Genomic DNA, 17,266 nt, shown 5'->3' on the forward strand with positions numbered 1-17,266 from the left:
CTGTCAGGTGAAAAGAAGCAGCTGGCAACTCTACATGTATCGGAGGAGGCATGTGGTAGTCTGCGGCCCTCCCCGCATCAGCAGAAGGGGTGGGGCAGCGACCGGGGCAGCTCAGAGAGCAGAATGATTGGCCAGGTAGAATTGGGGAGAAAAAGGGGGGCAAAAAACCCCAACAGCAACCTTGCACTGCTATTGATCACTGTGGCGGGGATCTCCCACACATCTCTTCTCTTTTCCTCATCCGACGCTGCTCCCCTTTATCGTTTGTTTTTTTCCTTCTTTTCTCCCTTCCTTTCTCGTTATCCATGTAAACATCCCACCTGCCCCCGTCTCCCCATCTCAGTCATATAAACAGGAAGACCCAGTATGAGAATCCGGTGGTGGAGGCCAGGCGGAGGAAACAGCTGGAACAGCAGCAGCCGCAGCCTCCTGAAGGTGAGCGGTACATTCGAGGTTCGTTTCTTGCCCTGGCACGGCATCATTTCTTTCTTTCTTTATGTCTGTCGAGTGTCATTGTCCTTTTCGACTCGTCCTGTTTTGTGTTCTTTTGAGTTCGGGCCAGAAAGCTTTTCTCCGCAGACTATACCAGAAGTAAACTCTTTGTCAAAGTGGAAATAAAAACCTTGTAATTTACTAAATGTGTCGTTTGACTAGTGTCACATGCACAGCACATTTGATACACAAAGAAACTGTGTTCTCTGCATAAAAACAGTGAAGGCAAAACAATACGAATATAATGCAAACCGGCAATGAAAAATACATCACAGAGATATTATAGAACCACATAACATGGTGAACAGTCCCCCAAGAATGTGCTCATAACCAAACATGTATGTCCTGTTGCGATTTCATGTGAAGGGAACTGGCCCAAGCTCTCTTTTCTTGTTCAGTGTTTGGATCCTTGTTTATTTAATTTAATTAAGGATTATAATGTTACGTACCATTTTGTATTCTTTTCAAGACATGAGCTACCATAGTATTTGCTTTTTACCATAAAAACATTGGAAAAGTCTCTTGTTTTGGTGTGTGAAGTCAAAAGTTGTCATCATCCTTACAAACATATCATATCGCAAATATCATGTGTGTTACATGTTATCATCACTAAGATGCGGTATAATGAAGTTCTTGTGAAGCATTATTATTTGATAATCCAAAAGTTGCAAAAAAACCCCCACTGCTGATGAAAGTAAGTTGACCACCATTAAGATTTGGACTCATACCAGATGACATACACTGATGAGCCAAAACATTATGACCACATGCCGTTGGTCCTGTGTGCCGCCAAAACAGTGCTGAACCACTGAGGCATGGACTCTACAAGACCCCTGAAGGTGTCCTGTGGTATCTGGCACCAAAATATTCGCAGCAGATCCTTCAAGTCCTGTCAGTTGCAAGTTGGAGCTGCCGTGGATGGGACTTGTAGGTCCAGTACGTCCCACGGATGCTCAATCAGCTTAGGATCTGGAGAATATGGAGGCCAGAGCAACACTTTGAACACTTCATCACATTCCTCAAACCATTCCCGAACAATGTGTGGCAGGGTGCATTATCCTGCTGAAAGAGGCCACTGCCGTCAGGGAATACCGTTGCCATGAAGGGTGTACCTGGTCTGCAACGATGTTTATGTAGGCGTCATGTGTCAAATTGATGTCCACATGAATGGCCAGACCCAGGGTTTCCCAGCAGAACATTGCCTCGAGCATCATACTCGCTCCACCGGCTTGTCGTCTTCCCTCATCACATCCTGGTGCCACCACTTCCTCAGGTAAACAGTGCACACGTAAATGGCCATCCACATGATCTGAAAGAAAATGGGACTCCTTGGACTGGTTGACCTTCTTCCACTGCTCCAAGGTCCAGTTCTGATGCTCATGTGCCCATTGTAGGCATTTTCAACGGTGGTCAGGGGTCATCATGGGCACTCTGACCGGTCTGTGGCTACACAGCCCCATACGCAGCAGGGTGCCATGCACTGTGTGTTGTGACACACTCCTCCTGTAGACATCATTAAAATGTTCTGTGATTTGTGCCACAGTAGACTTTCTGTCGGTTCAAACCAGACGGGATAGCCTTCGTTGCCCTGGCTCATCGATGAGCCTTGGGTGCCCAACACCCCATCACTGGTTTATGGTTTGTCCCTCCTCGGACCACTGTTGGTAGGTACTCACCACTGCTGACTGGGAGCACCCCACAAGCCTTGCAATTTCAGAGATGCTTTGACCCAGTCGTTTGGCCAAAACAATTTGGCCCCTGTCAAAGTCGTGCAGGTCTTTACCCCCATTTCTCCTGCATCCAACACATTGATCACGATAACTGATTGTTCACTTACCATCTAATCTACCCATACCTCTACATGTGCCCTTGATTGGAGAGGATCAATGTTAATCGGTTCGCCTGTGAGTGGTCATAATGTTTTGGCTCATCAGTATAAACTGATGCTATTACATAGAAAATGTGTGCAACAAAAGGCTGTGCGCTGTATGTTTGTATGCGATCTTCATCTGTGTGCATGTGTGGCATACACATACATACATACATATTTGAGTTGGGTGCATGAGAAGTGACAAGGTTGCTGGATAATTGTGTCTGTACAGAGTGGATAGAGGAGCACTCCTCAGCAGGAGTTCCCCTGGCTAATTATGCCCCCAACCACCTGGAGACATACAGGGACCCCCAGGTCCCACCACCCCTACCCCCTGGCCCTGGAGGAGCCAAAAGTAAGTCAGACACACACACACACACACACACACACACACACACACACACACACACACACACACACACACACACACACACACACACACATGTGTTGTACCCATTATAGAAGTCTTCCTGCCTTTCCGTTCTCCATTACTATCCGTTACTACATTTACCCTGAGTTTGGCGCTTGGCTTTCCTCCCTGCCCCTGCAAACTCAAAACAATGAGCGAGATCAACAAAGCCCTAATGAATGCCAGAACCTTTAATACAAATATCTGCTGACTAATCAAGGTAAACAAACATTTAAAAAACATATTTAAACTTAGTTTAGGTCTAAGCAATCTCATAGATCTGTGCAATGCATTGAGTTATTAGATATTTGCATTGCAGAGACACATGAAATATCAACATTACATATAATATAACCACGTTATAAATATATTGCTGTGAATTGAAAAATAAAGCATACCTGATATGCACTTTGTTTGTAAATATACGCCATCCTTTATATAAAAGTCTTAACCTGTACATATACACAAGAGAACATGGTGCAGTCATATACCTATGTGTGCATACACATACATGTACATGTTTCTACGATATGTTTCAGATTTTCTGGCACAGATAAGTAACAAACATGGGCAAGAGAGACTGTAGAAAACAAATAATGCAAGTAATGAGCCAAAGTCAGTGCTCAGAAAATACCTTATTCACAACTTTTTGGTTGGTATAGGTTTTCTCATTCATTGTGCAGCACCTGTTTATACTACAGCGGCTGATCAGTGATGCTGAGACAATTTCATCTGAAAATAATTGTCAGGTTATTGTCTCATTCTTTGGAACAGAGAATAGGGTTTATTTTTGCTGTGTTTTACAGCCATTTACCAATGTTTCCTGGTGGTTTTCAAATACAGACAATTGAAAGGCAAGCCTGCATAATATTTACTGACTAATAGTTTTGTTTTTGTTTTGTTTTTTATCTAATAACTGCCAGCTGGATCACCATCCCGTTGCACACATTTCCATGCAAAAGCACATAAAATGTTTCATCACAAACGGGATCGGTCACTTGTTGATTCAGTTTCAACAGATATGAAGGGTGCTAAAAGCTCTGGCGTTTGAGTAATCAGCTGCCAAAAGGTCCTCGCCCTTGTTTCCTGCAGCCCACATGTTCGGCCAGCTGACAGACATGCTGTGTATCGACTACATGTTGATTATTACGGCATGTGAGTTTACTATCTTGGATAGCACTGGTTGGACATTGGGTCTGTTTATGTCTGTACCAGTTGGATGACGCGTCAGTGTTTCCTTTACATCCATTAGGATGCGGTGACCTCCGAAAGTGGATGAATAGTCCCCAAAACAGGAAACTGCAACAACAGTGAAAGTATGTCACTGTGACTCCACCTTAAAAAAAAAACGAAAAGAAAACAATAAATCAACATAAAACAAGTAAGTTTGGAGATACAGTGTACTTGTCAGGGTGTCAATATCCAAAATAAAGATGTTCTCAAACAGCAGCATCGACTGGGGATGATCGCCATGCAGGACCCGGCAGCAAACCTGACACTCAAAACCAAACCAGCCATCTCCTGGCATATGAATGAAACATTTTACAGGAAACATTAGGATGTTGTCAGTAGGTTAAGGAAAAAGACTAGTCGTAAGCAAACAAACCAACAAAAATACCTGTGTTGTCTAGGAGGGAAGCCATTCTTTACAAGAAATCCGGCGGAGCTGAAAGGGACCTTCATCAACACCAAGCTGAAGAAGAGCCGCCGTGGTTTCGGCTTCACTGTCGTCGGCGGTGATGAGCCAGATGAGTTTCTACAGATCAAAAGCTTGGTGCTGGATGGGCCTGCAGCTGTGGACGGCAAAATGGAGACAGGTGCAGTACACGGCTTCAGCCCACAGGGGGCATTGTTCTCATTTCAGTAATAGAGGTGTTGATACTCTGATATGAAATAAAGGACTTTCACTACAACAGAATCAGACTAATTCCAGCTGTTAAGTTGAAGTTCATTTATTCAGCTATACACTTACATTTTGCTAAATAAATGCCTGTCAGCTATAAAATACAACTACTGTATGAACAGTATCCTCTCTACCTTGCTGCAGGTGATGTGATTGTCAGCGTGAACGACACCATTGTGCTGGGCTACACCCACGCCCAGGTGGTGAAGATCTTCCAGTCCATCCCAATTGGCTCTATGGTAGACCTGGCCCTATGCCGTGGCTACCCACTGCCCTTTGACCCTGATGACCCCAACACCAGTCTGGTGACCTCTGTGGCCATCTTGGACAAGGAACCTATCATCGTCAATGGACAAGAGACCTATGACTCCCCATCTAGCCATGGCAGCCAAACCGGCCCTGTTAATGGAATGAGGGAGCCGAGGCCCCACAGCCCCTCAGCTGAGGTGGCGTCGAACGGCTCGCACAGCTACTCCAGCGACGTGGTTACCCTGGCTTCCTCTATTGCCACCCAGCCAGAGCTGATCACCGTCCACATGGAGAAGGGAGACAAAGGCTTCGGCTTCACTATTGCTGACAGCCTGACAGGGGGAGGACAGAGGGTTAAGCAGATAGTGGACTACCCACGCTGCCGTGGCCTAAGGGAGGGGGACATCTTGATGGAGGTCAACAAGAGAAATGTCCAGAATATGAGCCACAACCAAGTGGTGGACCTGCTCAGCAAGTGTCCCCGAGGCAGTGAGGTCACCATGCTGGTGCAGAGAGGTATCAACTATTATTTTACCACGTAATTCTGTTTTGTTTTGTTTTTTTACAACCTGGGTCTTGTTTTTGTAGTTTCTGTCATAGTACAGCTTTACAATGAATGGTGTCGTACTTACTTACAGGCCAATTATGAAAACATGTATTTGGAAGTGAAAACCAAAGTGCATGCTAAAATTTGATACCAAAAATGTCGTCCATTATTATTAATGGCCAGTTGTATTGCTGAGCTACTTCCTGGTTCAGCTTGCAGGAATGACCAGCCTATACTTGCTGTAGGTCGTAGGACTTATCGACTAACCACCCATGCAAATGAGAATTCATAGGTAATTGGAAATCACATACACGGTCTAAATGAGGCAGTAGGGTTTTTTGTTTTTGTTGTTGTTGATAGGGCAGGGTTAAAGCACGGTTTCGGTTGTCCTGTGAGACACCATTGTTAAGCTCCATCTAGACATGTTCCCGTATCCAAAATCTTCAAAATGAAGCCAGTGAGTAAAATTAAGCCATAACCGAAATGCATGATCGCAAAAACCAATAAAATAAGACCTTAAAATAAGACCCAGGTTGTAAAAAAAAACCCAGGAATTGTCCTTTATTGTAAAAAGTTTAATTCGCGGGATGGATGAACAGGTAGAGGAAGTGAAAGTTGGATGTCAAGGGACTGTAAATGTGGCTCAAGACAAACACAAAAACATGCATTAGAAGAAGCATAGTGAGGGGGGCATTCGGGTAGCGTAGGAGTCTATTCCGTTGCCTACCAACACGGGGATCGCCGGTTCAAATCCCCATGTTACCTCTGGTTTGGTCGGGCATCCCTACAGACACAATTTGCTCTGTCTGTGGGTGGGAAGCTGGATGTGAGTATGTGTCCTGGTTGCTGCACTAGCGCCTCCTCTGGTCGGTCAGGGTGCCTGTTCAGGGGGGAGGGGGAACTGGGGGGAATAGCGTGATCCTGCCATGTCCCCCTGCCGAAACTCCTCACTGTCAGGTGAAAAGAAGCGGCTGGCGACTCCACATGTACCGGAGGAGGTATGCGTTAGTCTGCAGCTCTCCCGGATCGGCAGAAGGGGTGGAGCAGCGATTGGGACAGCTAGGAAGAGTGGGGTAATTGGCCGGATACAGTTGGGGAGAAAAAGGGGGAAAAAATCCAAGAAGAAAAGAAAAGAAAAGAAGAAGCATTGTGAAAGGACTGGAGATTCAAATAGTTTGGGCGAGAGCGATGTGATGAGAGGAAGTGGGTTGCTGGGTGAGACGGTCAGACTGGACAAGACGAGGCACTGGGAAGCAAAGAGGAAAGCTGATTGGAAGTAAGCTGAACAGATGAGTGTGGAACGGAGTGGGAGGTTTGGAAAAGAAGAGAGATTGGTGAAAGGGAAGGGATTGGGGAAGGAGCACATTAGGTTAAGAACTCTTATCTGTGATGAATATGGATGCTTCTGAATTGGTCCTTGAAGACTGTTAGTCTCTCTTTCTGTCCCCATCTCTCTCTCTCTCTCTCTCTCCTTACATTCCTTCACTCTCCCTATTCTGCCTTTATGATTACATATAGCAATGAACTGACGGCTCATTAAAAGACCATTGTCTCCTTGTAGTGAGTGTTATTTTCAGATTGCATAGGGAAAGAGGAATGGATTGAATGAGGGGTGATAAAATGTAAGCAATGATGATGGAAATGCAACAGATAGTAGCAGGGTAGGTAATTAGCAAGGTTACTCATGTCAGTATTTGTGATCTAACTATTGCGTTCTCACATTAACTGCAGTTGATATGATGTGCTCCAAGATGTCTGTAGGTCGACATACAAATACATCTGCTAATTGTTGACTCTGTTGCTCATCACTTTGGATAAAAGTGTCTTCTAAATGAGAAGCTGTGAATGTAATGTAAACATAATTCCACCCTGAATCAAATATTTGGACGGGTCTACGTGCCTTCTGCCTGTTGAAGCCTGTCGATACTGGGTGTGATGTCAACATTAGGCAAGATTGCTTCCCTCTATTGGTCTACAGTTTCACCCCTGCTCACAGCCAGCCCGCCCTGATCAGTGGTGTGGTACAGATGATTTGGAAGTAGTCTGATATGTGAAGAGAAACTCAAGAAAAAAACAAACTGTAAAAACTGTCAGAGTCAGCGGCGCATCTCCGTGCACCCTGGTTTTAGAGACACAACCCCCCGTTCCACCTCGCTCTTCACCCCATGAACAATTTTTCAAAAGTATGTGCGTCCTGGGCAGAGGCTACTAAAGCCATGAATTACATTACCCTTTAATTAGTATGAGGACGGGTTTGACAGTACTATATTCAGGCATATGCGTACAACTAATAATTGGGTAAGACATCCTTTATAGAGATCAGGTGGCGCAACTGAACCCACACCGTTGAAATACCGCATCACAACTGTTCTCAGCACACATTTTCGCAGAGAATGACCTAGAGATGAATGCCTTCCCCCTGTTATTATCAAAAAGACATTTTTAGAAATATTTATCATCCACATATGCACTTTATGACACAATAGGTCTCTCAATTGTGTTCGGCCTTCGTTGATGTTAAATTAGCATCCATGCCAACTGGCCCAAATCTCCATTAGTGACGGATTCGGATAAGCAGTTCACATAAATTACGCCCTCTAATGAGTTGGCCTTGTGCGCCGCTGATAGAATAATGCTGCTCTATTGTGTTAAATGTCAGCATCATTATAGGCTAGCTTGTGTGTGTGCGTGTGAGTGAGTGCAGTATCTCTAACACCAAGATATTCAGAAAGGGGGGGGGGGGCTACTGAGGGGAAGGGGAAGTGGAGAGGAAGACATACGCAGGCAATGAGGCAGAGAGGGTGAGAGACAAAAACATAGATCATCTCCCTTAGCTTCAACACCAGGTTGCCATTATTGTGGACCCAGGTCATTGGTCTTCTTAGAGTCAGCTGAAGCCCATGATTTGGGTGAACAGAGTAACTGTCTGTGTAAATTAACTGTCTTTACAAAGGACAGAATTACAACACTGACAGAGAAGCGACTAGTGCTGTGCGATATGGACAGTATAATTATCACGATAATCATGGAGAATTTTATACAGTGTCGTTATTTATATCACAGTATCTACGTTCATGTGCAAAAACAAAACATTCAAGAGTCCAACTGAGGGTCATCACAGTGAGCAGTTTGGTTTATCATTATTTTAGACAACAAAATAATGTCTCACATTATAATGACATCCAAATTTCACCCCAATACATGCAAATTCAAGTCAACAGACAGTATTATTGCCAAGACCTAGAGGATAGCCAGTAGAAAGAATGCAGAATCAGAGCAGGCAAGGAGCCTGGTTTAAACTGCTTGATAATAAAAATCTTTATGGGACAAAGATGACCAAGATTAATGCATGGTTTTCTGTTGGAGAATGATTTATTGACCTCGTAGTTGATTGCTGGCAGCACTGCGTCATCATTACCAAGTAACAATTACAGGAGTTGATAGGGGGAAAGTTAAGGCAGATAAGGGAAAATTTAAGGACAAGAAAGAGGACGGCGGGGGAGTCGGATATTGGGAAAGTGGAGGTGGAAGGATTAGAGGAGAGCATAAGATTTGCAGAAAAGGTCCAAGAGGTTTTGCAAGGATAGGCTAAAGAAGGGGTTAGCTTAAAGTTATGGAGGAGAGGGGGAGGAAAAAAGGTGGACCTAAGCTAGAGGAGAAGAAGCTTTAATCCGTGCATCTATGACTCATCAATCTGGGCTGTGTGACTCAGAAATGACAGAGTTCTCTTTTAAGGGGAGGAAACAATGCACAAGGTCAATCTGAGATCACATCGTGCTGCGGCGATGGACTTCTGATCGAGTTTTGTATTCGTAAATATAGGGTCTTAAACTATTGTATTTGTGTAAAGAAGATTTTTTATCCTTCCATGTATTGTTTACCTCAGTTTTATGTTTCTTGCATATCTATTCCTTAGTTTCATATCCCTGCCTGTGATTTTTCTAAGTCCCGCTTACTGTGTATTTCTACAGGTTAAATAGCCTTGTCAATCAATCCTTCGCAGCAGACATAAGTTGTATCCCCTTTCAGTTGTGACTGAGAGTTTCAGGGTAACACAAGTCCACGAGTGTATCAGTAGTGAAATCTACTGCTGGGTAGCGAGCTGTTATTGTGGCTGAGTTAAAAATTAGTTAGCACTGCATAGTTTTGACAGCGAGAACCTGTGTGCACCCGTTGAGAAGGAAGTTTCCTTTTCTGTTTGTGGATATGAGTCTAAGTGGCTACATATAGGATGCTTAATTCGTGCTCGTGTTTACTTGGTGTGTGAGCTGATGTATTGGTATATAGCGATAATAAGCCAAGCAGCAATAACTACATTTCATGCAATGTGTAGCAATGCTGTATGTAGTATTATGGAGTGAAATGGGGATTGTTTCTAGCCGTTTAGAGGGTGCTTGTAACGTTTCCATTAATTTCCATATAATCGATATTCATTTATGTCCTTTATTTTCTATGGTTATAGAACCACACAAACAGAAAACCATACTTCCTGTCTGAAAGTATTAATGGTGCACAGTGTGTGAAGTTTGCAATTAAGTTCACTGAAGACAAATCCATCCCAAATGCATTTTTACCGATGCCCCACAGTGATTACACTAACTGACCAGCAAACTAGTTAGTGGGAGTCAAGCACTCACTTGTCTGATTTAACATTGGTCCTTTGTGCCGCACGAAGGTAGCTTCCATGGAATTAAGATGTCTTCAGAACAGAACAGAGATGTGCAGCCCAAGCGCTAGGTACGTTCTCTGGGCTGGCTGGAGGATTATGATGACACCCTCCCTGGTCCGAGGCAACCTCCACTACCTATCTCCTTAACTCACACTGTGCAGCATCGTTGAAGAACAGCCACTATTCAGTCAGATGGAGGGTCATGCCAAGATGAACCCTCTCACACAATGGCAGAGGTACAGTCAATGGAGCACAGTACATCATGGTGGCACAGTGGTTAGTGCTGTCGCCTCACAGCAAGAAGGTTCTGGGTTCGAACCCCGGCATTGTCCAATCTGGAGGGCCATCCCAGGTTGTCCTCTGTGTGGAGTTTGCATGTTCTCCCCGTGTCTGCGGTGGGTTTTCTCCCGGTGCTCTGGTTTCCCCCACCATCAAAAAGACATGCATGTTAGGGTTTATACTCCTGTCTGTGCCCCTGACCGAGGCATGGCAAGACAAACTGGAGTTGGTCCCCGGGCACTGCACGATGGCTGCCCACTGCTCTTAACTACACAGCTAGGTTAAATGCAGAGCAGAATTTCCCCATGGGATTAATAAAGTATATCACCAGTGACCAATGAGCCAAGTCACAAGTATGCTCTCGGTGCCGAAGCTGCTCCGAGTCCTGGATGGATGAGCACTAGCAAAGCCACCTACGGCATGCTACCATTGTCCCAATATCCAGCTATAACTGCTTCACCAGAGGTTCTGAGACCTGTTAGGCAGCTTCATGAAGACAATCTGAGATTGCAGATAATCATGCTAGACATGAAACATCGAATAGAAGCAAGCACTACTCTACCTTCTCCACACCCTCCTCAGCCGTCCCCGCCACCTCAGATCTGGTCAGGTCTCACCACCTGAACCGTTATCACAGCCCAACAGTCTGCCTGTGCCAGCAGCCAATACTGGCCATGCCCTTCAACCACTTAGCGATTATCAACCTTGAGGAGGCGATCACTGTGCAGTGGCGCAGGCAGGGTACACCGTGAAAGTTCCCCCTGAGATGGTATACGAAGCTGAAATTTGGTATATTCCCCAGCACATAGTCATCACAATGGCAAGAACAGGTTGGTTTTTAACTGTGCATTCAAGTACCAAGGTGACAATCTTAACGAGCTTCTCCTGCCTGAACCTACCTTGGGCTCTACATTTCTCGGCGTCCTCCTGCACTTCCGAGAACATTCTGTCGCTGTCAGTACCAACATAAAGGCAATGTTCCACCAGGTGAGATTTCTTCATTTTCTGTGGCGAGACCTAAAGAGAGATCCCCCCCAGTGTCTACGAGTGGCGGGTCCTCCCTTTCAGGACAACCTGCATCCCATGCTGTGCCACCTACGTGCTGCAGAAGCATTTGATCAACCACAGCTTGCCTGGAAAGGATGTCCATGAGGCAGTTGAAAGATGCTTCTACGTTGACAACCATCTGCAGAGCCTGTCTTCTACGGACAAAGCAATGAAACTGGTGGACAAACTGAAGGTGCTCCTGGCTAAAAGTGGATTTGAGCTGAGACAGTGGACTAGCAATACCCTAGAATCAATCAGTCACCTACCCAAGGAAGCTTGAGCAGAAAGCAGTGAGCTCTTGCCAAATCAAGACCAAGTAGGTGTGTATCCCCAGGGACAGACTCTTGGGCTCCACTGGTTGTGTCAGTTGGACACACTGGTTTACAAGCATTGGCTACAAGAAAGCTCCACGCCCACAATGAGAAACATCTACCATATACTAGCAAGCCAAAATGATCCACCAGGATTTATCATGCCTTACACAACAACGGCCAAGGTACTGGTGCAATGGCTGTGGGACAAACACAGACAATGAAATGATCCCTTGCTGCCCAACAAGCTTCTCCAGACCTGGAACACCTGTGAAGAAAAACTGGAATACCTACCCCAGATTTTCTTCCCCTGCTGCAATGCAAGCACTAAAATGGTCCGTGCAGATAGTGTGAGAGATGTACACATATTCTGTGATGCATCCAAATATGCCTACGGGTCAGTGCCCTACCTATGCAAAGAAGATTTCCAGGGACAAGTCCAAGTGGCATTTCTGACCACCAAGGGTAGCCCCTAAGCACCAGCAGTCCATGCCACAGCTAGAGTCATTCGCTGCTGTCACGGGAGCTCAGTTAGCCACCCTGCTAGAGAGAGAGCTCACTTTGCCTCTGCACTCTATTGTCCTGTGGTCAGACTCCACAAAGGTCTTAACATGGCTTCAGTCTGACTCGTGCTGCTTTAAGGTATGTGTAGGCACAAGAGTAGCCAAAATTCAGGAACTAACTGATGCCCAAGCTTGCTGCTATGTGGACTCCGCCAGTAATGTGGCAGATGATTTTAGACGAGGTTCACCCTTGCAGGAGCTTACTACAGAGACTCGTTGGAGTCAAGACCCAGCCTTTCTACGACAGCCATCTGACCACTGGCCAACCAAACCTTTCACTGAAGTACGCGATGATCTGAATGAGATGAGGAAGCCAACTTTCTGCACTCTATCCATCACATCCCTTGACCCTGCATTACCAGATCCAGGTCAGTTTTGCAGTTTCAGACAGTGGCGCCAGCAGCCGTAATCCTGTACGCACCGTGCATACCGTGCGCTATTAGTCAGTGACGTTAACACCAATCATCAGCCTTCAACTGTATTTGCATAAAAAAAAAATGAACAAAATCATAAAAAAATGTACGCATGGTGCATACAGGATTACGGCTCCCGGCGCGACTGGTTTCAGAGAACTGTTTGAAATAACTCCACTGTCCCGTCATGGGGCAACTGATCTGCAAAGTAGCCCTTCCACAGAAGCCCACATAGAATCGGAAGGAGAAATCTTGAGAAAGGCCCAAGAACAATGTTTCCCAGAAGAGCTCAACCAATTAGTAGCAAGCAAGCCATATCATCCATGAATTGCCTGCTCACTCTGGCTCCAGGGTATGACAAAAGCACAAGGCTCATCCGGGTTGATGATCATTTAGAGCCTGATGCTGTCCACCAAATTTTCCTGGACCCAGCGCACCCAATGACAAAGTTGATAATTCAGGGCACTTACAATGATTTATGACATCTGGGATCAGAGCGGCTGTTCACAGAGATTCAGCTTAGATATTGTATTCTTAAGAGAAGAGGTCATCAAAAGACAGCAGGACCTTTGTAGAATGCCAAAGATGGAGGGCTGAACCTGCTGTTCCAAAAATGTCTGACCTGCCTGGATCCCGTCTATGTCTTTCGTATCTCACTACTCTGGTCACATGTGTGGCTCGGTATGATGGCACCTTTGTTTGGCTTTGCTGCTGCCCAGCTATCCCGTTGTATCCTACTTGTCCTTTGTATTGCTCTATTTGTTCTCCTGTTTGTCAGCGATGGAGTTGCTGCTCAGTTGTATGATTGCCAGATTCTCCTGTTCATCAGAGTGTCTGTGGTGGATCATGGAGCTTCCTCTCCATGGATTAGTTTCTGGCAATCCCTACCGCCCCAGGGAATATGTTGTAAACCATCTAACAAACCTAAGCTATGTATATCATATATGCTACACATATTGCCTACCTTCAAGCTACCTGACTGTTAAAGCACACCGGATATTCCTACTGGGTTGGAAACATGGTTTCCAAGAAAGTACTTTCCTTCTGAAGTCACGTGGCTGGCTGCCTCATTTCTATTGGCCACGCAGGTATTCATCACAGCATTCGAGATTTGCTCGAAACAGCAAAAAGCCATCGTGGCGCGGAGCGGCGCAAGCCACTGGAAATAATGGGTTTCAGAGCGCATTGGTGCCATTGTCGCAGTGCCAACACATGATCAGCGGTGAAACCACTCTGTGCTGGCTGGGCCATTGTTTTCCCATGGGGAGAGCGGTGGCGCACTGCTCAAAACTGCCACCGAGTGCTGCGTTTCAAAGCGAGAAGGGTCCAGCTGCAGTGTCGCAGTACTACACGACACACCCACTTTACTACATGACACACCTACTTCCCAACACGACACACTCCCCTGATGTTGTTACCCTAACGGCATGTTACACGCCATCCACCCGACCCCTAACCCTAACTGTCTCACTCCGCATGCCTAAACCTAACCAAGTGGGTGTGTCATGTAGTAGGGTGTGTTGTGTAGATCATGCTGCGGCTGCAGCTGGATATACTTGCTCAAAGTTCAAATTATTTCAACTTTGACCTCGGTTCCCGCTGACCTTTCAAAGCCCAACCAATGAGATAACAGCTGTATGGGACATAGCCAGCAGTGACACATGCAAGCAGGGGAGGTAGAGAGTGATGGAAGAAAAACTGCTCTGTGTTTCAGAGTTCCCCAAACTCTATGGGTGGCATCTGGAGAAATCGGTGGCAGTGTTCTTCAGATACCCCGGTAGCGTCCTTGTGCGCTTTTTGATGACATATACATGCGCTGTGCTTTGCTTGTCTGCATTATGCTCGGCGCCCTACCTCGGTGCGTGAAGAGCAAATTTCTTCTCATCTGAAAGGGCCTTTAGCACTAGATCACAGGCAGCCAGTCTGACTCTTCAGGTTTCAGATTATGTTGCATGCATTATCAGATATACACAATACGGATTGGTAAAAAACACTTTTTTTGTAAAGATCCAGTAGTTCAACAGTTCATGTTCATCACTGCAGGAGGCAGTGGCGCTCTGGGTTGAACAATGCAAAAGTAGTTTGCCTTAGGCGAAGCTCAGATAAACACACGGTGAATTTAGATTTGCTGTCTTTGCAGGAAAAATTCAAATGAATGTATTTTGTCACACGGTGTTTATGGGGAGAGCTGTAAAGCAGTTTGCCTGCACCGCCATGCATTCTGCAGCGACAGAACAACGTGTCCGAAATAAACAGAAACAGACACGGTTTTGACTTTTGAAGAGCCCAAGTGACTGGCCTAGTTTCAATACTGTGCTCACTGAATTCCATCCAGAAGATGGGAGAGCAGAGATATTTAGTTTGAGAAAAGTGAAATAAAAGATGGCGGCACAGTGGCGCAGTGGTTAGTGCGGTCGCCTTACAGCAAGAAGGTCCTGGGTTCGAGCCCTGGGTAGTCCAACCTTGGGGGTTGTCCCGGGTCGTCCTCTGTTTGGAGTTTGCATGTTCTCCCCGTGTCTGCGTGGGTTTCCTCTGGGTGGTCCGGTTTCCTCCCACAGTCCAAAGACATGTAGGTCAGGTGAATCGGCTGTACTAAATTTACCCTAGCTGTGAATATGTGTGTCAGCCCTGTGATGGCCTGGCGGTCTGTCCAGGGTGTCTCCCCGCCTGCCGCCCAATGACTGCTGGGATAGGCTCCAGCATCCCCACGACCCTCAGAGCAGGAAAAGCGGTTTGGATAATGGATGGAGTGATGACATAAAAGGTATAGAGCAGGTAATGTGGTTATAGAGTGAGTAGTGGCTGGTTGATGCTTTTCTGTTCAGGACTTTTGTTTCTACATGTAGTAACATTACACACTGGTAAGAGGTTCAGAAGTTGACCTCTAGCCTCTTCTAGCAGTTTCTGCTCTGAGGAGTGGTTTTCTGTCCTGGGTTTGTTTCACAATGTTGCCTTGTTTAAGACGGCATTGAGCGCTTTCATCTACAGCACATGCAGCAGTATGCTCCACTCTAAAGGAGGCCAGGCGTGACTCTTCTCCATCTTGCTTTTCCATCGTTTGTTGCCATGACAATGCTCCACAGCACTTCTGTAGGGTCCATCCCCTGAGAGACAGAGAGAAAGAGGAGAAAGAAGAAACTGAAAGAGAAGAGGGGAGGGGTATGTAGAGTAAATGAATAGACAAGAATCTGAAGATAGTAGATGAGAGAGAGAGTAAAGGCAAGAGAGGAAGATGAGAGAGAGTAAAGGCAAGAGACAAAAGGAGAGGAAGGCACTAAAATAGATGTAAAGAGAATGGTGGGTCATACGCTGGCTGGGGTGTGGGAGCAACTCAAAGAATATAAAACAGTGGGGCGGTTTTTTGTTTGGTTTTTTTTTTTTTTGGCTGAACATAAGAAAACATTCCCCATCTTGCAAACCCTCTAACAATAGGATATATTAAAAAAAAAAGAATTGGAGAAAGGACCATTCACTCCTGCTATGTAGTCACTGCATAGGCATACCAAGGCCATTTCTTCAAACCTGTATTGAACTATTTAGTCCTTTGCCATCGTGCAGATCAGTTTTGAAAAGCACTTTTGCACCGCTCTCGTTCCAATTCCAAAGAATATGCTGATCCCACATACTTGTACCCACACACACCTACACTATGCAGACACACACATCTGCACCCCGGTCTTCCCGGTTTATACTTTCGCTCACCAATGTACTGGCGACCTGCATATGTCGCTCTAAAATCCTAGATTCTAATTTCCCCCATACTTACTTACTCACTATACGTAGGACACTGAGTATCTGTACATCCCCCTCCTCCAATATGCAATACACACACACACACACACACACACACACACACACACACACACACAATCGCAATTGGAAGGTTTATGTGACAGATGGTGAGGACAAGTAAGCTAAAGGTCTGCCCCAACCCCTCATCACTTTCACTTCCCTCACCCTATCACACACACACACACACACACATACACACACACACACACACACAATAATGAATACACACCTATTAAAGTACACATGTCAAGTCTTCCTCAGCAAAACGTGCTCATCAGTACTCTTAATGCTGCCCGTTGTTAAACTAAGAGCATCTTGATTCGTTCTTTTTGGAATGAAGAGGCCGAGGGGGGCTCTGCTTTTGCTAAGAGTAAGTTGACAACTGCAGAATAGCTCACACCACCCCTCTCCGGCATCCACTTTGTTTACTTCCTTTTTCATTTGAATGATAATGACCACGGTCTCTTAGTCCGTTCAGTATTCATAAAACCAGACCCTTTACGCCGCTGTTGCATCCTCGGTGATCAATCAGGAGCCTTTTAAATAAAGTGGCGGGGGGGGGCAGATTAATTGTTCCATTTTGGGGATGTTGAGCAGAGCCTTGTTATCCTTCCCATTTGGATGGGTTAGCAGAGATGGGGAAAAAAAGCAAGCATGTGAGTCACATGCATAATTTAGTTTCCGTATATGCATGTATGAATGTGTGTTCTCAGGCAGCCTAG

At 45.6% G+C, this 17,266-nt stretch overlaps 1 protein-coding gene across 1 annotated transcript in view; it reads left to right on the forward strand.

The window, feature by feature from the left end:
• LOC130108549 (membrane-associated guanylate kinase, WW and PDZ domain-containing protein 1-like) overlaps positions 1-17,266 on the forward strand; it is a 105,841-nt gene that overhangs the window by 64,446 nt on the left and 24,129 nt on the right. The window contains 4 exon segments of the mRNA XM_056275533.1: positions 344-453; positions 2,595-2,717; positions 4,403-4,588; positions 4,819-5,439. Coding sequence (XP_056131508.1) covers positions 344-453; positions 2,595-2,717; positions 4,403-4,588; positions 4,819-5,439 — 1,040 coding nt within the window.

This window comes from Lampris incognitus, chromosome 2, assembly GCF_029633865.1.
Source record: "Lampris incognitus isolate fLamInc1 chromosome 2, fLamInc1.hap2, whole genome shotgun sequence".
Taxonomy (NCBI): Eukaryota; Metazoa; Chordata; class Actinopteri; order Lampriformes; family Lampridae; genus Lampris; species Lampris incognitus.